Source organism: Dendrobates tinctorius, unplaced genomic scaffold (assembly GCF_039654945.1).
Source record: "Dendrobates tinctorius isolate UK_male_01 unplaced genomic scaffold, ASM3965494v1 ptg000019l, whole genome shotgun sequence".
Lineage (NCBI taxonomy): Eukaryota > Metazoa > Chordata > Amphibia > Anura > Dendrobatidae > Dendrobates > Dendrobates tinctorius.
Window position 1 is genome coordinate 72,708,911 of NW_027361687.1, and position 27,577 is coordinate 72,736,487.

A 27,577-nucleotide genomic window follows, 5' to 3' on the forward strand; every position below is an offset into this window, starting at 1 on the left:
GGAACGAGGACAGGTGAATATCGCTATACTCACCCATCCTGGCACTCTCTGCAGCCCCCTCACTTCTCCACTGTCTCCCTTCCTTCCTTCAGCGGTCACGTGATACTGCTCATTACCACTCATGAATATGCGCATATTCATGAGTTTAATGAGCGGTACCACGTGACCACTGAAGGCAGGAAGGGAGACAGTGGAGAAGCGAGGGGGCTGCAGAGAGTGCCAGGATGGGTGAGCATGATCTGTGACACCCCCACCCCCCCTCCCCAGCTGACCCCCAGGTATATGACTTGAGAGGGCGACTTTCAGCCCAAAAAAATGGGCTGAAAATCTCGGCTTATACACGAGTATATATGGTAAAATAGTTACATTGTCCATATCAAATAGCAAGCCCCCCCACCTTATATATATACATGTCCCTCAGAGCACGTGGTCTCTATATATGGGGTTGACATTTACCATGAGCTAAACTTACAGAAATAACCTGTCAGCTAAAAGCAATGTGCTCGGTACAGAACCGAAAATAATAAGAATATAAATCCATCACTAATAATATTTAACATCAAAAAAGTCATTGAGAAGTATGGTCGAGACTGGAAATATTTGCTTTTGTTCCTGGCCTCTGCCAGGGAAATTCCTCAAGCCTCCACTGTTCTTTCTCCATTCAAGTCCCTGTATGGTCAACATCCACGATGGATCTTGGATATTGCCAAAGAAACCTGGGAAACCATGGTCACACCCCACTGGAGTATCGTAGAGCATGTTTCCCAGATGCAGGAAAGAATGGGGAAAGTGTTGCCTATCTTGAAGCCGCCTCTCTTCCAGGCACAGGTGGTACAGGCAAGGGTGTATAACTGAGGCAGGTTCAACCTGTGGACCACGTATTGGTGCTTATCCCTATGGTCGAGAGCAAGTTCTTGGCCAAGTGGCAAGGCCCATATGAAGTGATGGAAAACCTGGGTGAGGTAAATTACAAGGTCCACCAGCCAGGACAAAGGAAGCCTTACCATATATATATACCACTAGATGGTGGCCCGATTCTAACGCATCGGGTATTCTAGAATATATATGCAGTTTATTTTTGAAGATTTAATAATAATGCAATGATGCCCCCCCAAACCTGATATGTATGGTTCTCTCACCCCCAATCCTGATATGTATGGTTCTCTCACCCCCAATCCTGATATGCATGCTACCCCTCAACCCCCTATCCTGGTATACATGGTCCCCTGACCCCCCAATCCTGGAATGCATGGTCCTCTCACCCCCCAATCCTGGTATGCATGGTCCTCTCACCTCTCTTTCCTGGTATGCATGGTCTTCTTACTCCCCTTTCGGGGTATGCATTGTCCCCTCACCCCCCAATCCTGGAATGCATGGTCCACTCACCCCCCTTTCCTGGTATGCATGGTCCCCTCACCCCCCAATCCTGGTATGCATGGTCCTCTTACCCTCCTTTTGGGGTATGCATTGTCCCCTCACCCCCCAGTCCTGGTATGCATGGTCCTCTCACCCCCCAATCCTGGTGTGCATGGTCCCCTCACCCCCGTATCCTGGTATGCATGGTCCCCTCACCCCCCTTTCTTGGTATGCATGGTCCCCTCACCCCCCTTTCCTGATATGCATGGTCCCCTCACCCCCAATCCTGGTATGCATGGTCCTCTTACCCCCTTTTGGGGTATGCATGGTCCCCTCACCCCCCTTTCGTGGTATGCATGGTCCCTCACCCCCCCTATCCTGGTATGCATGGTCCCCTCACCCCCCTTTCTTGGTATGCATGGTCCCCTCACCCCCCAATCCTGGTATGCATGGTCCCATCAACCCCCTATCCTGGTATGCATGGTCCCCTCACCCCCTAATCCTGGTATGCATGGTCCCCTCACCCCCCAATCCTGATATGCATGCTACCCCTCAACCCCCTATCCTGGTATGCATGATCCCCTCACCCCCCAATCCTGGAATGCATTGTCCTCTCACCCCCCAATTCTGGTATGCATGGTCCTCTCACTCTTTCCTGGTATGCGTGGTCCTCTTACCCCCCTTTCGGGGTATGCATGGTCCCCTCACCCCCCAATCCTGGTATGCATGGTATCCTCACCCCCCTTTCCTGGTATGGATGGTCCTCTCACCCCCCTATCCTGGTATGCATGGTCCCCTCACCCCCTTTTCCTGATATGCATGGTCCCCTCACCCCCCCAGTCCTGGTATGCATGGTCCTCTCACCCCCCAATCCTGGTATGCATGGTCCCCTCACCCCCCTATCCTGGTATGCATGGTCCCCTCACCCCCCTTTCTTGGTATGCATGGTCCTCTCACACCCCAATCCTGGTATGTATGCTCACCGTCACCCCCTTTCCTGGTATGTATGGTCCCCTCACCCCCCCAATCCAGGTATGTATGGTATCCTGACCCCCCTTTCCTGGTATGCATGGTCCCCTCACCCCCCTTTCCTGATATGCATGGTCCCCTCACCCCCCAATCCTGGTATGCATGGTCCTCTTACCCCCCTTTTGGGAATGCATGGTCCCCTCACCCCCCCAGTCCTGGTATGCATGGTCCTCTCACCCCCCAATCCTGGTATGTATGGTCCCCTCACCCCCCTTTCTTGGTATGCATGGTCCCCTCACTCCCCAATCCTGGTATGCATGGTCCCCTCACCCCCTATCCTGGTATGCATGGTCCCCTCACCCCCCAATCCTGGTAGGCATGGTCCCCTCACCCCCCAATCCTGGTATGCATGGTCCCCTCACCCCCCAATCCTGGTATGCATGGTTCCCTCACCCCCCTTTCCTGGTATGCATGGTCCCCTCACCCCCCTTTCCTGGTATGCATGGTCCCCTCACCCCCCTTTCCATGTAGCCGCGACCAATCACTGCCGCGGCCCTGTACAAAAATAATATTAAATAATAAAAAAAAGTTATTCTCACCTTCCGACGGCCTCTTGTCTTCTTTCCACGCGCCCGGCCTCGCGTTCCCAGTAATGCTTTGTGGCTTAGACCGCTGATGACGTCGGTCTTCTTTCTCGCTCTCGCGAGAGTGACGTCGGTCTTCTTTCTCGCTCTCGCGAGAGTGACATGATCAGCGGTCTAAGCCGCAAAGCATTACTGTGAACGTGAGGCCGAGCGCGTGGAAAGAAGACAGGAGGCCGTCGGAAGGTGAGAATAACCTTTTTTTATTTTAATTCTCTTTGTTTTACAGATTAAGGCCAGCACCTGCCCTTACAAACAGCTGCACCTGTCGCTGATTGGTTGCGGCCTGGCGGGGCCTGGCGGCCGCGACCTTTCAGCGGCCCGCGATTTCGGTTACAGACAGACACGATAAGGCATTTACACTCACTGGCCACTTTATTAGGTACACCATGCTAGTAACGGGTTGGACCCCCTTTTGCCTTCAGAACTGCCTCAATTCTTCGTGGCAGAGATTCAACAAGGTGCTGGAAGCATTCCTCAGAGATTTTGGACCATATTGACATGATGGCATAACACAGTTGGCGCAGATTTGTCGGCTGCACATCCCTGATGCGAATCTCCCGTTCCACCACATCCCAAAGATGCTCTATTGGATTGAGATCTGGTGACTGAGGAGGCCATTTGAGTACAGTGAACTCATTGTCATGTTCAAGAAACCAATCTGAGATGATTCGAGCTTTATGACATGGCGCATTATCCTGCTGAAAGTAGCCATCAGATGTTGGGTACATTGTGGTCATAAAGGGATGGACATGGTCAGCAACAATACTCAGGTAGGCTGTGGCGTTGCAACGATGCTCAATTGGTACCAAGGGGCCCAAAGAGTGCCAAGAAAAAATTCCCCACACCATGACACCACCACCACCAGCCTGAACCGTTGATACAAGGCAGGATGGATCCATGCTTTCATGTTGTTTACGCCAAATTCTGACCCTACCATCCGAATGTCGCAGCAGAAATCGAGACTCATCAGACCAGGCAACGTTTTTCCAATCTTCTACTGTCCAATTTCGATGAGCTTGTGCAAATTGTAGCCTCAGTTTCCTGTTCTTAGCTGAGAGGAGTGGTACCCGGTGTGGTCTTCTGCTGCTGTAGCCCATCTGCCTCAAAGTTCGACGCACTGTGTGTTCAGAGATGCTCTTCTGCCTACCTTGGTTGTAACGGGTGGCAATTTGAGTCACTGTTGCCTTTCTATCAGCTCGAACCAGTCTGCCCATTCTCCTCTGACCTCTGGCATCAACAAGGCATTTCCGGCCACAGAACTGCCGCTCACTGGATTTTTTTTCTTTTTCGGACCATTCTCTGTAAACCCTAGAGATGGTTGTGCGTGAAAATCCCAGTAGATCAGCAGTTTCTGAAATACTCAGACCAGCCCTTCTGGCACCAACAATCATGCCACGTTCAAAGGCACTCAAATCACCTTTCTTCCCCATACTGATGCTCGGTTTGAACTGCAGGAGATTGTCTTGACCATGTCTACATGCCTAAATGCACTGAGTTGCCGCCATGTGATTGGCTGATTAGAAATTAAGTCTTAACACACAGTTGGACAGGTGTACCTAATAAAGTGGCCAGTGAGTGTATATATATAGATGTGTACTTGCTAAAGCTGTGGCGAGATCGAGAATCGCTGGAAGCCCCTTGCCTGAGAGCTCATCCCGAAGCCAAAGTGGAGGATGTCACGATTGTGGAGACTCTATGAAGCATGACCTATTCTCGCAGTTGCCGGTGTCACAAACCTGGTTTCCTCCTCTTACATACTATGTTAAGTCCATTGTGAGGTGCTCTTATGTGTTAAACTACAGTGCATATATATGTGCTGTATTCTTATATAACATTTTTCGTTGTTCTGACCTATATGAGATTTATTGTTACTTACCTAAGGAAGTGTCTGGTTATAATCATTTTTAAACAGTGCTTTTTACTTGTAAATATTATTGTGATGTGTGTGCGACTATCTCTTGCAATGCCACTACTCTACCAACCATATTTTGAATAAAGTTTTTTTTATTACACCAATGTTTTTGATCAGTTAGCTTGGCTCTTTTCTCCTTTGTACTCTTGCCTCTGAAAAAGAAGAGATAACTATATAAGGGTACCGTTACACCTAGCGATGCACCAGCGATCCCGACTAGCGATATGACGCAGTCAGGATCGCTGGTGCATCGCTATGTGGTCGCTAGTGAGCTGCCACACAGGCAGATCTCACCAGCGACATCGCAGGGGACGGGGATCGCTACTTACCTGTCAGACGCGGCGATCCTGCGTCCTCCCGCCCGGCTCCACGCGTCGCTCGTCGTCACAGCAGGAAGCGCCGCAGGAAGTGACCGACGAGGAATGATCCAGCAGCTTCTCGCGCGATCAGCGATAGCCAGCGGGGGAGCCGGTCGGAGGTAAGTATCACATGCAGCGATATCGCTTGCAATATCGCTGTAACGTCACAAAATCGGTGACGTTACAGCGATATTGCTAGCGATATCGCAGTGTGTAACGGGGGCTTAACATTCGTTGGTGTTCTTTTAGATAAATTCTGATTAAAGGGATTGGATGAAAACCATAGCGATCCTTGAAATATACTGTATGTGTTGAGAGGAGTCTTTTAGAGTTTTTCAGATTCTGCCTCGTAGAACGGTGACCTTTAAATATGAGAGTATTTCAAATTCTGCCTCATAGAGTGAGTGACCCCTCCATATGATTCTTTAAAATTCTGCTTAGTAGAGTGGGAGACCCCACCATATGACTCTTTGAAATTCTGCTTAGTAGAGTGGGAGATACCTCCATATGACTCTTTTAGATTCATTCTCGTAGTATGACAAGTCCCCTCCACACTGTACCATGATAAATCTTGGTTGAGGGTCTTTTATGAGGAAAAATAGAAGGAGGGAAGAGAACAAATATTTTTTTATCACACTTCATAATAAAAATTTTATTTTATTGACGTCTGTTGACTAGACCTTTACCTTCTCCATCTAAGATGGTTATCAGTGATGTGTAATATATATGGTTTTATTACTTAACGTTCCTGGGGAATAATTATAGTAAAAGAAAAAGGTTGGTGTCCACTTCTTTCAATATTTTATTATAGTTCCAGAACAAACAAAGTATGCCTTGTTGTGTCTTGTGTGTTGTCTCCTAGAGTGAACCCGCAGGACCGCAACAACGATCCTCTCCTGGGTGAGCTGGCCTGGTGGACCATCCCCTATACAGGGAGCATCAGGGTCAGGCCCAGGGGAGGCTATCACCATGGAAACTGATACCCGGGGACAGGCGGTAGGAGACACAAGCGGGAAACAGACTGGGAGACATTAGCGGGAATCGGCAACCACAGAGGAGATTGCTGCAGATCCGGAGGGGTGCGACGGAGGAGGAAGATTCAGGAGGGACTGGCAACAAAGGAGGAGACAGGAACAGGCTGGGACGGACCGGCACTAGGAGAGAACACAGAAAGGTCACAAGGAGAGATCAGAAAGTCGGATGGGGCAGGGCGCAAGACTGGGCAGCCAGGCAGGAGAACGCAGGGAAGCGTGGGGCCTGAATCAAGCATGGGACACAATTGATAGTCAGGCACAGAGCAGGGGGAGAGGCTACCTGATATAGGGTGCGCGCTGCAGGACTTCCGGGTCAGGGTCCTCCTGGGTCATAGAGTGGAGGGACGGAGCGGCTGCAGTCAGACTGGAGAAAGTGCGCGTGCACCGCTGAGTCTGGGAAGCGAGGTGTGCACGCGCACCCGACGGGACCCAGAAGCCGGCCGCGAGACGGGAAGTGAGGAGGCCGGGTGATGCGCGCTCACTCCTGGAGCGCGCTGGGAGGAGTGAGTATGCCGAGGCGCGGGGGGAGGTGCGTTAGGCGTGTCAGACGTGACCGTAGGTGCGGCAGGCGCCCTAGATGTGACAGTATCTGGTGCATCTAAGTTATTGATTACAAGGTTCTCCAGTTTATTTCTCAATTTGATAGTGTGGGGTCATGGTACTAAATCAATATAGAAAAAGCTATACCCTTAAATTCACTCCCCACTACCGACAAAAGCAATAGCGTTCTTTCTATCAGTTTTGCTCTACACAGCCGCCACTCAGTGGTCACGTTACTGGTGTTGTCTCAAGGGAAACCCCTGTAATCTTATTAAATTCCAGACAGCCCCTTTAGGCTATGTGCACACGGTGCGGATCCTCCCGCGGATTTTTCCGCGCAGATTTTACTAAATCCACAGGTCAAATGACCTGCATTTTTCCTGCGGATTTAGTGCATTTTTTGTGCGGTTTTACTGCCGTTTTTGTGCGGTTTTCCACCTGCGGATTTGTAGAATGGAGCAGGTGAAAAACTGCAGCAAAACCGCACAATAGAAGTCACATGCTGCTTCTTTTATTCCTCACGAAATCCGCACAGAAAAATCCGCAGCATGTGCACAGCGGTTTTTTTTTACATAGGCTATAATGGTACTGTACATCACCTGCAGTTCTGCTGCGGATCCGCAGGGCCAAATCCACTGCGGATCCGCAGCAGAATCCGCACCGTGTGCACATAGCCTTAAAGGTAATATGCAAAAAGAGAAGGAAGAAAGAAGTGGGCAAATAATTTTCTATTATTAATTTTCATCACTTCCACTTTGGTTTGGATTGAGACTGGAAACATTTCCAGCACAAGGACCTTGGCATCTAGTGAACACCGTGGGAGTAGTCACCCTGTGAGTTCAGCTCTGAATCGGGACTACAGAATATCGTCTGAACACGGCTTTAGCTGCTAAAATGTACTTTTTTGTTGCTGACATGGATTTAGTCATTTGATATTTTAGAATTATCATTAGTCCGCTTTATCAGGCACAACATTGTTTATTTTTTTTTTTGTAGTGTAAGATAATTCTCAGAGTGTTTTATCAAAAAAATTTAAAAAAAAACAACATTTTTCTGGACTATAGGATATATATTTTTAGCGCAAATATTTGTATATTTATATATTTATAATTATTATATCATTGTTTGGACAAAGAGGTGGTATTGTCTTTTTATTTGTTGCTTTTGTATCCTCCATGCAGCACCCCAAGCTGTTGATTATTATTGTTAAGTATGTAAAGTTCTATCAGAAATTTCATACCAATAACATGAGAGCTCCTGGGATTATTTTTATTAGACTACCATAGACCATTAAGCACATGTTTACATTAAGTGGATTTTATGTGGATTTTCAACATTGTAGTGCATTAGATTAGAGCAAAATGATTTGCAGGACCTTGGTTGAGGGGCTACATCTGTGCCCTGAGGCAGACAGACCATAGCACCTCAAACTTCCAACTACATTCTGTCATTCTGGGCACCTCTTCTGCTTATTAGGCCCTGCAACGTCATGACGTTGACTCTGCAGGGGCCCAATAGTCAGTCCTGCCACTCAAAATGCTCAAATCTGCAGTGCAATAAAAGTTAGAATTATCCACCACAATAAAATGATACACACATTCCTGCCGTTACTGTGCCGTTACTGTGTCCCCCTTCGGTCTGCTTGGTTGAACATTTGGCGGGGACATTATATGAGTGCTGCAGTCTTTCAGCAATTTGAATGATCAACATAGGAAGTAGACAGACAGGAGATTGAATCCAATATGACCGTATCTTCACTGAAGATCAAATCTTATATGACCACTCCTTCTTTGCTTGAAGACAAAATCTAGTATGACTGATCTTTCTTTCTTCAAACAACTAATCCAATACGACTAATCCTTCTTTTTTCCAAAGACTTAATCTAATCCAATATGTCCGCTCCATCTTTCGCAAAAGACAATATCCAGTCTGAACGTTCCATCTTTCCCTGAAGACAGAGTCTAGTATGACCGTTCTTTACATCTTTCCGCAAAAGACTCAATCCAATATGAGTGTTCCTTTTTCCCGAAGACACAATCCAGTGTGACTGATCCCACATTTTTCAAAACCAGAATCCAATATAACTGATTTTTCTTTTTCCAAAGACTGAATACAATACGACTGTTTCATCTTTACAGGAAGGCAGAATCTAGTCTGAATGTTTCATCTTTCTACAGAGACAGTATTCAGTATGACTATTCCATTTTTCCCCAAAGACAGAATCTAGAATGACCATTACATCTTTTCCTGAAAACAGAATCCAATATGATCTTTTTTTCATATTTCCCCAAAGACAGAATCCAGTCTGAATGTTCCATTTTTTCAAGAAGACAGAATTCAGTACGACCATTCATACTAACTTTCTTCGAAGGCTGAATTCAATATTACCACTCCTTCTTTCCTCAAAGACACAATCCTGTATGACTGATCCTTCTTGATCAAAAGCCGAATTCAATATGACTGATCCTTCTTTCTGTGATAAAACACTCCGGGATCGCCTTTGCTGGGGTCAAAGGTCACGTGCGTTCAGCATGAAACTCAGGCGCAGAGCTGGGATTCGTGTATAACTGACCCTGGGTCAGGTTTATTAACGGTGAAAGCAATGCAAAAGGAAATAAAACATAAAACAAATCCTTGCCTGTCCGGCACTAACTAAATAATGGACAACCTAACTACCAACTGGCGGGCTTCTCCCGTCCAGCCAAACCACAGTTGCAGTGGGCACTGCTTCCACTCACGTGTGTCTCTCACACAGACAGGCTCTCTGTGTTCCCAGGCTGAGACACTCACACAACCACCTGGCATCCTTTTATATCCACCTCCCATTATTCATTAGCAAGCAGGTGCGATACTGACCAGACTAGGCCACATAGGAAAGGAATCTGGGCGAGATATACCTGCCCTCATCCACTATTCCCACACGATTCTCACATTTCCCAAAAGACAGAATCCAGTATAAATGTTACATCTTTCCCCCGCAGAATGATTCCAGTATGACTATTCGCTACATCTTTTTCCAAAGACTGAATCCAATAAGATCGTTTTGCTCCGTCTTTCTGTGAAGACTGAATCCATTATGACTGTGCCTTCTTTTCCGTAAGACGGAATCCAGTGTGACTGATCCTGATATTTTGAGCAACATGTGTGAGCCCATCTCCCAATGAAAAGATGACCATTTTAAGATGGTATCTTATACCAAAGATTCCATTATGAGGTCTAGGCCTCAAGTGACTGAAGAAGCATAGGATAACTTGTAAAGAGTCACTAGTTTTAAGCCAATACTTGTCATGATCATGATAATGTTTATGTTGTTGATGGTAGTGAGTGTCCTCGTTGTAATTATTATATTATTACTCTCTTTTTTTTCTTCAGATGTGGGAAAAATATAATACTATTTCCCTGGATACGTGATTCTGAAGCCAAGAGTGTGGAGACCCTTGAAACAGCTTACCGTATGTCTGCGCTCCTACACTGAGCTCAGCAGCCATTATGCCCTGCTCTCTATAGCCACCCCTGGTTCAATAAATTCCAACACTTTTCTTATTTATTCAATACCCCCAAAGTTTTGCTCTGTTAAGGTCAATCAAGAAGAAATTCGTTTCAAGGTGGATCCCAAGGTTCTAGACTGGAAGCACTCTTGTATCAATTGGGACTCTGTTACAGGACTGCTCCAACTGTGGATCAATGGAAAATGTAAACCTAAAAGAGTCACTAAAACCAGCTCTCCCATTGGTCCTCAAATGAGTGTCATCCTAGGGCAAGATCAGGACACTTATGGTGGTAAATATAAGGCAGTCCAGTCTTTTGTAGTTGAAATACGTGAGGTCAATATGTGGAATTTCGTTCTGTCGCTGGCAAAAAACACAGTATTTCAATTTCTACGGTGATATAAATGGGAACATCATTATGGGTCGCCCTCCCAGGGCCGTGGGGAACTCGGTACCGGGCCGGTATCAGCAGCAGTGACCCGGATTGTGGCCCTGGGAGCCCAAGTACTGGGGGAAATTGTGAATGGTGGAATGTAGTTAGAATAGTTCGTGACGCCACCTGTGGTGTTCGGCAAGTGAGGTGTTAGGCCGACGCTGCTTGCAGATCCTCTGGGGCTGGTGACGGATTGCAGCCAAGATGGTGGAGCTCCCCACAGGTGGAGCTGTAGCCCCAGGGCAGTGTGGATGTAGGGGAAGAGGAGAGGCGCAGGCGGTGTAGAAGCTGGTACCCAGATGTAGCAGTGCTGGGTGTGTTGGCACAAGAATCAATGGAGGACACCAGGGCTTGTGTCATGATTTGTAGTTTTGCCCTGTCCTGTATTTTGTATAATATGTCATTTAACTTTTTTCTGGTTGTATTTGCTGTAAATTAACCATGTCTCCTTCCCCCAATACTTTGCAATGTCTTGTGATGTACCTGGACCATAATCTAATTTAGGCTTGTGTCAACAGCTAGTGGAACTTTGGCTATTGTTTTCCTAAGCAGGATATAACCTACAATACACATCCTGTAGACTAAGTGGAGCCCTTACATTTCTAGAATCTTCTGATGGACCAAATAATTGAATAGTAGGTGTGACCCCCTACCCCCCTTCAGATGGGCTGATCCCAGAAGCCCTGACAATACATTCTTGTTTTAAGATCAGTTGTGATTTGAGTGCGGACGTGGAAGGAGTCACGAACTGAGTTGAGGCCAGCTCGTGACGTCCATGGGATTGTGTGGAATCCTGTGGACTATTGCAAGGATTATTGTTATCTTATCTGGCACAAGGACTATCGTGAGGTGCCCGGATTTGTTTCCATTGTGTCGACTTATTGTGGACTTCTCACGGACTCCAAGGACATTATGGATATTTGATGTTGTATGCTCCCTGCCTTAATAAATCTCGTTGGATCGTCCCTCGGCCTGTTGTCCCTTCTTGCTCTGTCGTATACCCCATCACAAACTGGTTGGCAGCACTGGGATCAGTGCAGAAGGAATGGAGGACAACGTCCCATCAACATCTGGAACCAGCACTGCAGAGTACAAGAACTGGACTGCGGTGAACCTACAAACAAAGGCCCGTGAACTGGGAGTCAGCTGCAAGGGACTCTCCAAGGAGCAGCTGATTGAGGCTTTGGAAGGAGTTCGCCTGCAAGATGACGCTGAGGATGGATCCCCACAGCAAACGGAAGAAAGACTGCAGCCGGAGGTAAATACCCCAAAAAGTCAGTGGGTTGTGTGGTACGAGGAGGAGTTTGCATTGATGGGAGAAGAGGCTACCATAGAAGATAAGAGGGAGGTCATGCGTGGAGCTAAGCAGAGGGCATTGCTGGAGAGGCAGATGGCATTGCTGGGATAAGATGCTACCATAGAAGATAAGAGGGAGGCCATTCATAGAGCTCAAGAGAGGGCATTGCTGGAGAGGCAGCTCGCTGTGGAAGCAGCTAGAAGCTCCAGACAGACTGTAACCCCAGCACCCACCATGAAGGAACTCCCCAGAGTGTCCTGCAAAGACTTCAAGCCGTTTAATGAGGCTTCAGGTGACATTGAGGGCTTCATCCAGTACTTTGAGCATCAGTGTTGATTAATGGAAGTCCCGGAAAGGGAGCGAGTCCGACATCTGGTGGGGCTCTTAGAGGGTGGAGCTGCCACAGCCTATAGAGCTATTGACCGTCGGTGGAACTGTGAGTATGCGGAGATTAAACAGACTATTCTAGAACATTATGCTGTGACCCCAGACACTTACAGGACCCAGTTCCGTACTTTAGCCTGTGATGAGGAAGTGTCCTTCAAGATGTATGCCCACAGACTCAAACAAATATGTCATTGCTGGCTGGAGGGAGAGGAGGCCTTAACTTGGGAGACCTTCCTCCAAGTCATCCTAAAAGAGCAGTTTTACTTCAAGCGCCTCGCTGAGATCTGGGAATGGGTGCGTGAAAGGAGACCAGCCACTGTGGAGGAAGCTGCAGCTCTAGCTGATGAGGCTCTCACCATCAAGCCTCAGTGGAAAAAACTACTACTCAGTGAGAAAAAAACTACCAGCCCCCCAACGCTGGCAGCCCCTGGTCCTTCGGCCTCCAATATTCACCATCCCACTAGACCATCAACTCGTGGTGACCTTCGTGTGATTGTGCCTCGCATTACTCCTGCTCCACCTTCGTGACTACGACGTGGAGGAAGAATCCCAGAGCGCAGATGTTATAGATGTGGGCAGCCTGGGCATCTGCAATTCCTCTGTCCAGGTGTTCGGAGGCAGGACAGCTACAGACCGCCTTTGCCTGTTCATTATCTACAGACACCCTCACCAGGAGAAGAGCTGGATTCAGCCCCTGATGACTTGCCAAGTGACTCTGATATCCTGGCTCCCCTACCCGGAGTCTATGTGGTGCAAGCCCCAGCCACCTGTTCTTCTGATCTTCAGCACAAACATCTACAGGAGGTCGTGCTGGATGGCCAAAAAGTTGTTGGCTTCTGTGACACTGGGGCTTTTCTCACCATAGCCGATCCCTGAGTAATTCAACCAGAAGCAATTCAAAAGAGACCAGGAATTGCCATTGAAATTGGCTGGAGGTACCCAGAGATATATTCCAAGAGCGAGTGTGACCCTGGATTATAGCTTTGGGGCAAAACAATGCGTGGCCGGTGTGATGAGTGGCCTCCCTGCAGACGTTCTTCTAGGAAATGATGTGGGAAATCTTCATTGCCACTTTGTGGGTGCGGTAACCAGAAGTCAAGCCAAGAGAGCAGCAAATGTGGACGTGTACAACCCATCCATGGAAATGAGGACACCAGAACTGCCGTCACAGCCGCACTGTGGCCAAGCCTCTTACCGACCTGACCAAGAAAACGATGCCCCGGCTGGTGATCTGGACTCCAGCCTGTGATGAGGCTTTTAACCGGCTGAAGGACGCCCTGGTCTGCGACCCTGTTCTGGCTGCTCCAGATTACAAGAGGAGATTCACTGTGCAGACGGACGCCTCTGCTTATGGACTGGGAGCTGTCCTCAGCCAGGTGAATGCAGCTGGGGACGAACACCCCATCGCCTACCTTAGCAGGAAACTGCTGGACTGAGAAGTGGCCTATGCAAATGTTGAAAAAGAATGTCTGGCTGTAGTGTGGGCCCTTAGGAAACTAAGGCCGTATCTGTATGGACGAGAATTCACTGTCATTACTGATCACAATCCCCTCACCTGGCTGAACAGAGTCTCTGGGGACAATGGACGCTTACTACGATGGAGCCTGGCTCTGCAGCCCTATAACTTTACCATACAGTATAGAAGAGGCAGCCAACACCAAAATGCAGATGGACTGTCCAGGCAGGAGGAGCCCTGAATCTGGTCAGCCATGCCTGTGTGTACTTAACAAGCGACCTGTAGAGGTCCCTAGTACGTACACAAATTGGGAGGGGAAGGGATTGTCATGATTTGTAGTTTTTCCCTGACCTGTATTTTGTATAATATGTCATTTAACTTTTCTCTGGTTGTATTTGCTGTAAATTAACCATGTCTCCTTCCCCCAATACTTTGCAATGTCTTGTGATGTACCTGGACCATAATCTAATTTAGGCTTGTGTCAACAGCTAGTGGAACTTTGGCTATTGTTTTCCTAAGCAGGAGATAACCTACAATACACATCCTGTAGACTAAGTGGAGCCCTTACATTTCTAGAATCTTGTGATGGACCAAACCATTGAATAGTAGGTGTGACCCCTACCCCCCTTCAGATGGGCTGATCCCAGGAGCCCTGACAATACATTCTTGTTTTAAGATCAGTTGTGATTTGAGTGCGGACGTGGAAGGAGTCACGAACTGAGTTTGAGGCCAGCTCGTGACGTCCGTGGGATTGTGTGGAATCCTGGATTATTGTTATCGTATCTGGCACAAGGACTATCGTGAGGTGCCCGGATTTGTTTCCATTGTGTGGACTTATTGTGGACTTCTCATGGACTCCAAGGACATTATGGATATTTGATGTTGTATGCTCCCTGCCTTAATAAATCTCGTTGGATCGTCCCTCGGCCTGTTGTCCCTTCTTGCTCTGTCGTATACCCCATCACAGCTTGTAGTTCCAAAGCTTTACTCACAGTCTGTAGTACACACAGGTGCCTGCCTCCGTACTGTGTCCTCTGGGTCAGGGACTCAGCCAACCTCCAGGCAAGATGGAAATGTGTAACGGGGTCTACCAAGCTGGGGTACCTCTTTCAGTACCACCCCGTGTTTTCGGAGGTCCGCTCTGCGTTGGCTGGAGTCTGAATGAATGACGCTGGCTGGAATCCCTGGGTTACATGGGCGCATATAAAAGATCACTGCTTCTCCATATATTTCCAGTCTGACAACACTTTACTCACAAGACACAGAATATATCACACAGATACAGAGGGCCGGCCAATAGAAAAGCGGCAGGCCAGACATGCAATACAAAAGCCGCAGGTGGCCGGAGCCTGCCGATGTTTACTGTGGAAATTACAAAGTTAGGGGGAGGGCGGACAAAAGGGGAATGCTGATGCATTAGGGACATGCATCTCACATAGAACCTATTATACATACATATAACTGCACAACATATTCTGGGGGCTAAGTGGTTCTGTAACACGTAACGGAATGCTTCCTTCCCACGCTCCGCCAACATGTGCCTTTCTGAACGTCTCCTCTTATAGCGCCTTTTAGTGTGAAGATCTCCTAGTACTGAGTTACACTGGAGTTCCTCCTATCAGATGTTCCCAAGAACTCTATTTGTACGGCAGACAGCTGTAGCCTGCTTCGGGGACTCCTTACTCCTGAGTACCAGCTCTCTATCCATGTTGCTGTTGTGCCCCCAAGTCTTAGATGGGAGTAGTGCATTTACAGCCCACTACTCCACTGGTGTCTGCTGCAGAACCATTAGTGTCCATGCAACCTCGGGGACTGGGCCCCGGCCTTGCGCTTAGAACTTCTAGGCAGGGTTCTTCCTCTAACCCACGTCCTCCGTGTTCCCTTATTCTCCTACGTTCCGTGCTTGTCTTTCTTTCTTATGGAAGCTCAGGCTTTAGTTCAATGTCTTCTTCTTTCCTTTTCCGTGCCAGCAGACCCGGGTCACTCAGGTCTGCTGCAGCACTCCTTCCTCCATCCCTCTCTCAGGGATCTTCATTCCTCACTCCTCTCTGAGTGACTCTCTGACTGACTGACCGACTGACTGACCTCAAATCCTAAACCTTCCCACTCTTTTATGTATTCTCAACTCCACCCACCTCTAAGCACGTTTCATGTTCCAAGCAGGGAGCCACCAAAGGTGCTCTGCTACACTCTAAGCAAAGAGCCGCAACGTGGCTTTGCTGAACTACCCTGTTGTATGGGGTGCGGGTGTTGGAGCGTGGTCAGGAGTTCCCACCTTACCTGGATGGTGGGGCACCACACCTTAGGAGAAGGTGCAGTACCTCTGTGGCGACTGAGCCTCAGGGGCGCCACAATTACATCAAGAAATTATCCATATGAAACCAGATGAAATGCTAATGTTCTAAGAAATGAATTCCGCTTCTCCTATCGTACATGATTGCCTGAAGATACTATTCATATTCACAATTGTATCTAATGAATATATTACAAAACCAAAATCATAATGGTCAGTGTAACGATAAACTTTACACCTTCCAATCCCTTTTTAGTTAATATTTGCCTCCTCTTTAGATAAACTCTTCACCTATTTAAATTCTTCTCAATCCTTATTTAAGTTTTGCCCCATTCTTATATAAACTCTACTCCCTCTATATTGAAACTTTTCCCAAATTATATCTAAACTGTTACCCCTCTTTATCTCAATTCTGCCCCCTCTTTATCTAAACTATGTCCCCGTTAATCTGAACTCTTCCCCCTGTTTATCTAAACTATTTCCCTGTTTATCTAAAGTCTGCCCAATCTATATACATTTGCAGCTCTTTTTAAAAACTCTGTCCTTCTTTATAAACTCATCCCCCTCTTTATCTACATTGTCACTGTTTATCTTAACTCTGCCCCCTTTTAATCCAAACTCTGCTCCCTCTTTATCTAAAGTCTGTCCCCGCTTTATCTAAGCTATGTCCCTCTTCATCTTCACTCTTCTCCCTGTTTATCTAAACCAGTGGTTCCCAAACTCCAGTCCTCGCGGACCCCAACTGGTCATGTTTTCAGGATTTCCTTAGTATTTCACAGGTGAGGGAAGTATCAGCAAGGCATCAGGAATTCTCTCACATGTGTAACATATGGAAATCCTGAAAACATGACCTGTTGGGGTCTGCGAGGACTGGAGTTTGGGAATCACTGATCTAAACTATGTCCCTTTTAATCTAAACTTCCTAATCTATATCTAAATTCTTTCACCTCTTCACCTAAACTCTTCCCAATCTTTAACCAAACTCTGTCCCTTGTGCAGCCAGTTTGCCGAATTGTAGACATATAACCCAGACCTCTCTCTACGACAGCAATACATAGCACAATAGAGAAGTTCGGAGGGAAAATAGTTTTTTCCATGGTTCCACTTTCAAGAGATCCTGAGTGTGGTCCATCATTTTCAGTAGGTACAATATGGCACAAGGAGTGAGAAAGGCATTATTACAGTAGAAGGTCCACGTTTCTGGACCAGATAGTTTCCCATTCTGAAAAAATGTTGATTATTCACTGATGAAGGTCTTACTTACTGGACTATAAAGTGTGCCCCTGATACACAATGGGCATTTGCCCACGGTTATCGTCCTTGGTTCTATTGGTGAATAGTGTTTTTAATGAGCATGCAAATTAGGGTGCCCATACAGGTTTGACATGGTCCAGGGCTTGGTGCATCATTCCCCTGAATTAGTATCACTCGGTCCTTCTCAGTTGCTTGATTGACAGCACTTTGGCTAGAGTGAGCACTGCCCGAACAGAATCCTTCTGCTGCTGACCCCTGAACTGATACACTCAGAAGAGTAACGAGTGTCCACATCAGAGCTGTCAGTGTGCACGCACGCTGACTCCTGAACTCTGAGCGCATGCAGGAGGATCTGTTTAGACAATCAAACAAGTGCTGTCAATCAAGATACAAAGCGTGGTTATGTGTAAGGACTTGGCCTGCATATCCGTTTCTCTGAAATCCTTGCCTTATGTCTGTCACTCAGTTTCTGCTTTGCCCTTAGTTTAGTTCATTTTTGCCCTCATCCAAGATGGAGTCACGAGTCTCAATGGGGGCCATCTTATTTCCTGTGTTGATCTCTCTTGTTCCTGTCTGCTCTGTATATAAGGATGCTCTGTATGATTACTCATTGCTTGAGTATACTTGTTCTTGGACTTGTTATCAAGCTGGAAGGACTGCTACCTAGCTCGTCTCTTCGCTACCTTGGGATTCCCCGCCTGCCTGTGAATCTTGGTCTCATTGTAAAGACTTGTTTCTTCGGATCAGCTCTGTACCCACCTCCACTTCAAGGACTGTTTCCTGCTAGCAGGCCTGGCCTGGTCTCCGGACCTGACAACTTGGACTTCATACATCTCCACGGTCTATACGTTTGCTCACTGCGTTATCTTCATCTGCTTTTACCCTGCTGTGTCTTATCTGTAAACCTGCTTGATTCTGATAAATACTACAGAACTGAAAACCTATGAGCTCAGGCCTCTTTTCTGATCCACGTCACTGACCTCCATTACACGGAGTATATAAAGTTATAACAGAATACTCAAGCCATCAAATATGGAGATCTCTGGGTCAGATTCTATGGAGGTACAAATGAAGAAACTTTGCCCATTTGTTTCTGGACTTCATGGGGAGCTGCAGGCTATTAAAACAAAGCTGGGGACCTTAGAATCGCAAACCAATCATAATACGAATGTGGCCGATACGTCTATTCTGACCACCCCCGGGTTAGCCCCCCCTTAGTGAGACTTTGGGTAAAAAATGATTACATTTGTTAGATCCGGTTTGATCAACCAAAACTAACGTTAGATCACCCCAACAAAATGAGATATTTACGATCTTTTCCAGGGGGGCTAACCCGTAGCTAGCCCCCCAACTTTGAAATTTGCCGTTTCTTGGATGGATTCTGATAGATATTTGTTAGATCCATTTCAGCAGCGGTCCTGAGGTGTAGATGAAGAGGAGGGCTCCAAGGACAGAGCATTTTGGGAGACCAACAGAGAGAGTAAAGTGAGGAGGTGGTGAGTGAGTGGGACAATCTGAAAGTTCGATCAGTGAGTCATTCTCGTCCCCCGTGATGCCTACAGGCCTTCCTCTTCGCAATCATCGCAGCACACTGCCCCCCCCTTCCTCACAGCGACACATCGCCAGTGAAGCCCTGATGCTGCCCACAACTGGCCCCCGCCAAAGTCGCCGCAGCTCAAGCGGATCTAAAGAATATCAGAATCCATATAAAACCCGGCAAATTTCAAAGTACAGGGGGCCTGTTTTTTGCATAGCAAGTTGTATTTTTCGTTGGCACCACTTTGGAGTGCATATAATGTTTTGTATAACTTTTATTTATTTTTTAGGAGAGGGAAAATTTTTAAAAAAATTAATTACGCTAATGTTTTTTGAGTTTTATTTTTAGTTAATTTCCCGTGTGGTAAAAATAACAGAATAACTTTATTCTCCGTGTCAGGTCGGACACACCAAAACCAAATTTATGTAATTTTTTTTTTTTTTTACTACTTTTAAAAAATAAAGTGTTTTTTTTTTTAAATAATGAGATAGGATTTGGTCTCGCCGCATGCATAGCCCCGTAGCGCTTTTATTTGTCTGACTACGGAGCTGTGGGATGCCTCATTTTTGGCGGGAAGAGTTGTAGTTTTTATTCGGTCTATTTTGGGGTATATCCGATTTTTTTGATCGCATTTTATGCCCTTTTTGGGGACTCAAACAGTGAAAAAAATAGAAATTATGGCTTTTTTTATTTTTTATGGCGTTTACCGTGTGGAATAAATATTAAAATATTTAATTTTTGGGGGTTGGGATCCCAGCTGACGGTAGGACAGCTGGGATCCCGCGAACAAACTGGAGCAAGTTCAGAAAAGAGCGACCAGAATGGTGACCGGTCTGCAAACCCTGTCTTATGAGGAAAGGTTGCAGGATTTGGGAATGTTTAGTTTGCAAAAGAGAAGACTGAGAGGAGACTTAATAGCTGTCTACAAATATCTAAAGGGCTGTCACATTGTAGAAGGATCAACTTTATTCTCATTTGCACAAGGAAAGACTAGAAGCAATGGGATGAAACTGAATGGGAGGAGACACAGATTAGATATTAGAAAAAACTTTTTGACAGAGTGATCAATGAGTGGAACAGGCTGCCACGAGAAGTGGTGAGTTCTCCTTCAATGGAAGTCTTCAAACAGAGGCTGGACAGACATCTGACTGGGATGATTTAGCGAATCCTGCTTTGAGCAGGGGGTTGGACCAGATGGCCCAGGAGGTCCCTTCCAACTCTACGATTCTATGATTGCCGACGGGGCTAGCTGGGGCTGCCATTCCCCGCCCGACATGAAGACTCTATGGTGGAGGAATAAGGCCCGGCTAGCCCCGTCGGCAAAAGTCAATGGGTTAAAAAAGCCTGTACATAGACTAAACAAAAACTCCTCATGTGGTCTCATTTTTATTCAATTTAATTATCAAAAAATAAATCTTACTTATTAGTACAGTGAAAAACACAAGTAAAAGTAATACCTTACAGAAATAGATATTTAACAGTGAAAACCTGAAAGTTTAAGACTGTAAATCCCTGTAATATAAACAGAACACCTACATTTTAACATCTAGACGGAGTTCCTGAGTTATCGGTGTTTGACTTACACAAAAAACAAAGAAAATTACTAATGTGACTCAATATAAATTTATTCAAATGTTTAATCTCCTAGAATACCAATAACAATCTACAACAAACACCCACGAATGTTGTAGGCTGCATCCAAAGAACAGAAGGACCGAAAATTCCCATGAGTGCAAAGCAACCCAAACAAAAGAGAAGAACACCAACACCGGGGCGTTCCTGATCTCCTTCACCCCAACACCGGGGCGTTCCTGTTCTCCTTCACCCCAACACCGGGGCGTTACTGTTCTTCTTTTTTCCTTTGTTTGAGTTATTTGGCACTCATGGGAATTTTCAGTCCTTCTATTCTTTAGATACAGCCTACATCTTTCCTGAATATTTATTGTAAATTATTATTGGTATTCTATGAGATTAAACATTTGAATAAATTTATCTCCGTTTCCCTTAGTTTTTCTCCACTCATACAAAAACCCTACTTGGGAATGGAGGAACAATCTTTGGATAGAAAGAAGTGTGTGGCGGTCGGGGCGCTCCTCCGAGGCCGGCTTAGCTCCTAGTAGAGGCTGTAGCTGTGCTCAGCCTGTGAGGAGCTTGGCAAGCGCTGCTGTGTGTCACTGCCTCCTAAGCATCCTGACCCAGACTGCAGATGTCGGATCAGTTCGGACAGCAGCAGCCCTCCTGTAGGTGAGCGGGATGATGAGCTCCATGCAGCCACTCGCTCCTGCTGCCATGTAAGCCATATTGCTGTGCAGCAGGTGGTGAGGAGTGGGACTCAGGACACACAGGAGAGAAAAGTGAAGGCAACATTACTGACTATGGGGGTATGTGAGGGTTATTACTTGTATTACATGTTTTGTCTGTAGAAATCCATGCAAATTTTTTTTTTTTTTTTGTTTCTTCTTGGTTGGTATAGTGTGGCAGTGAAAGCCACTGAGATTTGCATACTAACCTGTACTGTATTTATATGCAGAGTCTAAAGACTCTTGTAAGTGCCTTCAAATTTCCCCTTACAATTTCCACAGCTGTCCACTAGATTTCCTTTTCTTCCATGATCTGCATGATATCATGGGCATTGCTAGCACTGCGGCCAAACTCCTGTCTGGCTGGCTGCTAGCTCTAACAGCAACCAGCCAATTAGGACCACGGTCACATTGCTCTCCCCTTTTCTCCCTAATGTCAGTCAGGCTGATTAAGCCAGTCAACTGAAGAAATAAAAATCCAGTGGATGGTTGGAAGAGTAACTTGGGGGCACTTTCAGAATCTGTAGACCCTGCATATATGTAAAAAAAAAAAAACCACAAAATGACATTTGCAAAAATACTCTGCAGTAAAAAATGACAGTAATCAGCAAGTGCTGGATAACAAATACAGGGTAAAGTGTTTTTTAATCCGTTTTTTCCTTGCTTAGCATGGTTTGGGAGACCCCACCCCTCTCGTGTGACATGCACATAAATGAGCTGTCTTACACCACGAGCCCATATACTGACTGGGAAGCGCCTCTCTGTATCCTGTTCATTTAGACACTGTTCACATGTTCAGGTTTTAAATACATTAGATAGGGACTGCTTCGTGAAGGGTTACCGTGACGTGACGAGGTGCAGCAGCTTGGTATACACTTTTTGCAAAAAACTCATCGACTATATACCCTGTATTTGTTATCCAGCACTTGCTGATTACTGTCATTTTTTACTGCAGAGTATTTTTGCAAATTTGTCATTTTGTGTTTTCTTGTTGTGTTTCAGTCAGTGGGTGGTGTGAACACTGTTCGTCCGACTTGTTCACATTTGTGCATGTCACATATGTTTTTAATCCTGCATCTATATAGAAGTAAATATTTATCCCCCTCCCTGCCCACTTATGAAATAGTCTACCTCAAAATTGCCAAGTAAATATACATATAAGCTCTTAAATCACGAAATGTATCACCACATTGAGACTAAGCAAAGTCCCCACAAAAAGAGCATCAACTCTTGGATCAAAAGTATCAAAGTTTATTAGTCAATCCTAAAAATATTTGCATAATAAAGTTAACTCCCAAAGTACAGGAACAAACAATGGTGACAACAAAACTCCATCATATTGGTAAGTATTGCTGCATGGTATGTGACGTAGCAAAAAAGCATCTCATATTTGAAAAAAGGCTAATTGATTACATAAGGCCCCGGTGTTGTGCACCCTCATTAGTAAATAGCCATTGAACAATCAATCAGAGATGAAAACGCCACATTACCTGGATCCCAGCAGCATGAGGAGCAGTGAACAGGAGCTTCGTCACCCAGCCCCGACGCGCACGTTTCGCCCTGCTTCCTGCTTCCATCCAAAAAACGGCAAATTTCAAATTAGGGGGGCTAACCCATACCTAACCCCCACCTGACACCCCCAATATCTCGGGAACGAAAGGAGATCTAACATTAATTTTTTCTGATCAAACCGGATCTAACGAATATCTATCAGAATCCATCCAAGAAACGGCAAATTTCAAAGTTGGGGGGGCTAGCTACGGGTTAGCCCCCCCTGGAAAAGATCGTAAATATCTCATTTTGTAGGGGTGATCTAACGTTAGTTTTGGATGATCAAACCGGATCTAACAAAGATCTAAAGAATGTAATCATTTTTTACCCAAATTCTCACTAAGGGGGGGCTAACCCGGGGGTGGTGGCTCTGCTGGTGTCTGGTAAAGGCTGATACCCATCGGAGATCTCCTTGCTTCCCGCTCCATGGGCGCAGGGTAGACATCACATGCTCAATTCTAATATCCAAATCTCAAGGATGAACGCGTCCAATTCTATTGATCGTCCATAGCTCTCTTCTCTTTCTAGTTAATTGTTGGCCGTCAGAAAGTGGCAATGGCTGTTATGTAAATATAGAGTACAAGCTACAAGAAGACAAGCTGGAGCTGAACGATGTGGTTATTACGATCCCATTGCCGTAAGTAATAGTCTTGAGGATGCGTTGTGTCTTGTGGTTTTTTTTTTTTCTTTCTGTGCTACAGACTGGACTTTTTTGTTGTATTTTCTTTATGCTTTTAATATGTCAAGACAAAGGTGATTATACACTTTACCTGAAGTATTAGTGGGTACTGAGGCTAAATACTTATGGCAGAGTGCAGATTTTGTGAGTGGTCTGCAGATCCCATCTTTCCTGGATAATGCCCAGGTTGTGCAGTAGAAATGTATGAGAGCAGACACATCCTTTCACCCTTACTAGTGAGTATAGGGAGTGAACGCAGCCTATGAAAGGCAGAATCGCGAGTAATCCCCAAAGCTTAGTAGGTATTACCTTGGGAGACTCAACAAGTGAACATTACTTAGAGATGTAACCATTACTTTTTTTATTGATGGCCTAACCTTAGGGTTGGCCATTGACCTCTGATCACTGACTAGCTGTTGCCATCGGAGGTCAAAAGTTCTCAGATGCTGCTGTAACACAGCAGCTCCCACATTTCTAGTGACACCCAGCCCCCTACATCTCCCCGATCATGTGTTACCAGTGGGAATTAGTCATGGATCTGTACCTGCACTATAGGTTTGACAAAGCTATTTTGCTCAGACAAAATCTGGAAACTCTGCCAGTAAGAGCTGATCGGCGGGGAACCTGGTGTCGCATCCCACTAATCTGATGTCAATGACCTATCAAAAAGGATAGGCAATCGATAAAAAAAATAGCAGCGAGCCTCATTAATTGTCTATTTAGTAATCTCACTACAAAACATTACCTTTGTCTAGTTAATGTGCTGATCTTAAAATGAAAGTAACAGCCCTCCCATGAAGATTTTTTACTATGTGACTCTGTATAGGCATGTAGTGTAATGCAGTATTAGTATGCTCGCCTACTATTATGTCATCCGGGATCCAGTGACGACGTGCTCCTCTTCTGACCCTCCGGATCACTCTTATGTATGAGCCAGAATTCTCTTTACGAGGCACCGTAGACTTACATTGTAATGTAATAGACTTACACTGTAAAAGCCACTTCTGGCTCACACACCAATCAGTGTGATCCGGAGTCAGCAGAGTGGTGACGTTACTCAGAAGAGCGGAGTGGCACTGAGTACCAAAGAAGATGGCAGTAGGTGAATAAATGAACACATACACACTATACTACATGCACATAAACACACAAAAAATCTTCATGGGAGGAATTTTTAACTATTGGCTTACTTACGGATGAGTACTTTTTTAACATGTACTGCAGCTCATTAACATGAATAAGGGTTCATGCTTGCCCGGTCTCGTTATACTGTTGGCACAGGCCGGCTTTCGATGTGCACTAAAAGGTTTACCTTTTGCATAGCAGAAAAGATCACTTCACGTGACAAAGGCGCATTTTGCCAGTTCATTGGGTGATCGGCAGCCTGTTTCCCTAGGAACACTCACTACAATTAAGTGTAAAAGGATTTTATGGTTGTTCCCTTTTACCAAAGAATGGGTTCATAGGTCCTCTGTGTTAGATCTGCTGCTGTCGCCCATTAAGCACCACTCAATGAATCGTATCAATGCCTAGTCTAGAACATATAGACAGGGAGGGCGCACACAATACTATAAAGTAACAAAAATTTCTTTATTGAATCAAAATGCAACAATGGTAAAAGCACAAGTGAGCCTAAACGCTCAGTGGTGAGCAAAAAAATCTAATGTGGCACCACAGCTGACCAGGAACCGATAGTACTATAGCAGCAGAAAGATGTACATAAGTATGATTGCATAAATGCACCAAAAGGTAGTGGCCAGCAGTGGGCCTGTTTAACCCAAGTTGCTTTAAAAGTGCGTAGTGCATAAGGCTACTGCAGTGGACAAAAAGAACGTGATGGTAGCTAGCATGGCATGTAGTGCTGCAAAAAAAGTGTAATGATGGTTTACCTGTAGACAGCAATGGTGCCACAACCCCAAAATGTGTATATGTTCTGATCCATTAAGGCGCTGAACCCTAGTATTCAGCAATCCTATATCTGAATTCCCATATGATACCCAATTAAAGATTGATATGATTTAGTTTAGGTGGCATTGTTTTTTTTAGGGTTTTACTTTTGTTCCAATTAATGCCTAGTCTCTATATTTTCTCCTTGACAAGTTTAAGAGCTGAATATCAGCTTACGGTATATTAGTCTTAGACATCACATTTGTAACTCTACTACCTCCATAACACAGGGCCGGAGTTGGAGCTCCAGTGATTGGAGACATCGATGGAGACTACACCACGACGGTCGGAGGAATATACTTGAGTGGACTCTGCCTGTTATTGACTCCAAAAACAAGAGTGGAAGTCTGGAGTTTAGCATTGCTGGACATCCCAATGATTTCTTCCCCGTCAGTGTCCTTTGTATCCAAGAAGAACTACTACAATCTACAGGTTGGAATACTGCCTGCCTGTGTATTCCATTCAGACATGCAGATTTTATTTACAGCATAATAAATGTGTGTTTTATGGATTAAAGGGGAACTGTGTACAGAGAAACTGTAGAGAGGTTGGTGATGAATCTGACTGCTGAGGCACTGGGACTCCTATGGGTCACTGGGAGGGTCCTGACCCCCTTGTTTCATCTTAGAATGATTGCACATGGTTGTGGTGGCATGGCTTTGAGATTGCTGCTGTTTCTTTCATGTCTATTAGACTGAGGTACCTGAACGCTGTTCTTGGCTACATCCATGGCCCCTAGGCGCTGGATGGAGGAGAAGCTTTCATGTACAGTGTGCCACTTCTTTAAATTACACCCAAAGTCAGGAGAAACAGGAGATGAGTTGGAATGATTGAGGCCCCATCAGTCAGACAGACCGTCTTTTGTGGGAAAACCCATTACACTGGCCATAGACATGATAATCTTCAATGATCCAAACATTGGAGAATTACTTGTTCATTGGGTTGACATCTAACTGGAGGGTCTTAAGAGTATATGATGTCTGATGACTGACATGAGTGAATTCTTGCAGTCATTGAGAATTGGTTGCATGATATTTGTACTCTATGGTAGAGAAGCAGTTACATAAGGTGCTCTCACTCTTTCTTTGGTTTTATTCGTTTGGCCTTGGGCATAGTAAGCAGGCTTGTCGTTGTTACTTTTCAGGGGATATTTCTTACTCGGTGTGCCATACTTTATAAACATGAAGGACATTTTTTCTCTTTCTTCTGCAGGTGGCTAAAGTGACTCAGGTGGATGGCAACAGCCCTGTGAGGTTTTCTATCGAGACTTCGTTTCTTGTGGACAAATATGAAATCCTGTAACCAGCAGAAAGAACAAGGGTCTATCCTGGAAATCATTTTCTGTAAAAATTCTGAATAGAAGCCACCAAAGGGGTTTTCTCTATGCCTTGCACTTTTCAGGCGGCGTACAGAAAATCCCAATAAGTACTATCCAGCAGATCTTATTCACTCCTTCCATGGAACGGAAAACCAGATTTTGTTCCATGTACTATTTTTATTTCCTACTTGCAGAAGGGGCAGTACAAACGATTGTCCTGCAGGAAGTGCTCCCATGCACGTCCCGATATTGAGGGGAAAACTCTATTTCAAAGAAGAAGAATTTATATATCTGTCCTGTTAGCAACACGTTTCTTTTCATTCTCTGGAATATTCTAATTTTTATGGTTTGGTTGTCATTTAGGCAATTATTTTTGGAGGAAAACTGAGGATTTTTTTTGTGAGCAAATAGAAAATGTGGGCATGTGTAACCTTGTAGGAGACTGGCAAGAGGAATGACGGGACATGTTTTTTGTAACCCTGTATAATTACATAAAGAATACACACATTCCATAACACAGAAAAATTGTTCTGTAACCCAATAAAAAAAAAAAAGCTGAGAATGAGTGATTTATTGTGTAGTGTATAAGCTATGCCTCCTAGGATCTACCCATAAAATGACAGAATAACTCAACCTGTCCAACACTTCACACGGCCTTACATGCCTCATTTTCTATGTTACACTGGCTGAATCTTGCTAGATTTCAGTAAAAATTTTTATTCATTTTTGGATTTGTTGTTGGTTTGTTGTAAGTCACAAAGAATTCATTTGGGAGGAAATTTTGTTTTCCAAAACTTTTATTAAGGTTTTATAACAATAAGGG

The 27,577-nt window shown here is 45.4% G+C and overlaps 1 protein-coding gene and 2 long non-coding RNA genes across 3 annotated transcripts; 2 read left to right on the plus strand and 1 right to left on the minus strand.

Moving 5' to 3' along the window:
- Positions 1 to 6,024: 6,024 nt before the first annotated feature.
- LOC141083064 (uncharacterized) lies at positions 6,025 to 6,687 on the minus strand. The gene is made up of 2 exons (XR_012230639.1): positions 6,555 to 6,687; positions 6,025 to 6,394 (listed from the first exon to the last, which is right to left on the minus strand). It is a non-coding gene; the product is annotated as an uncharacterized lncRNA (long non-coding RNA).
- Positions 6,640 to 27,316, plus strand: LOC141083063 (uncharacterized). Its single transcript, XR_012230638.1, has 4 exons — positions 6,640 to 6,777; positions 23,339 to 23,447; positions 25,667 to 25,868; positions 26,649 to 27,316. It is a non-coding gene; the product is annotated as an uncharacterized lncRNA (long non-coding RNA).
- LOC141083100 (jeltraxin-like) lies at positions 10,207 to 14,796 on the plus strand (the record flags this gene model as incomplete). The annotated part of the gene is given in 2 exon segments (XM_073567288.1): positions 10,207 to 10,673; positions 10,675 to 14,796. Coding segments are annotated over 2 exon segments (573 nt in total), but the record flags the coding sequence as incomplete, so codon positions are not given.
- Positions 27,317 to 27,577: the final 261 nt, after the last annotated feature.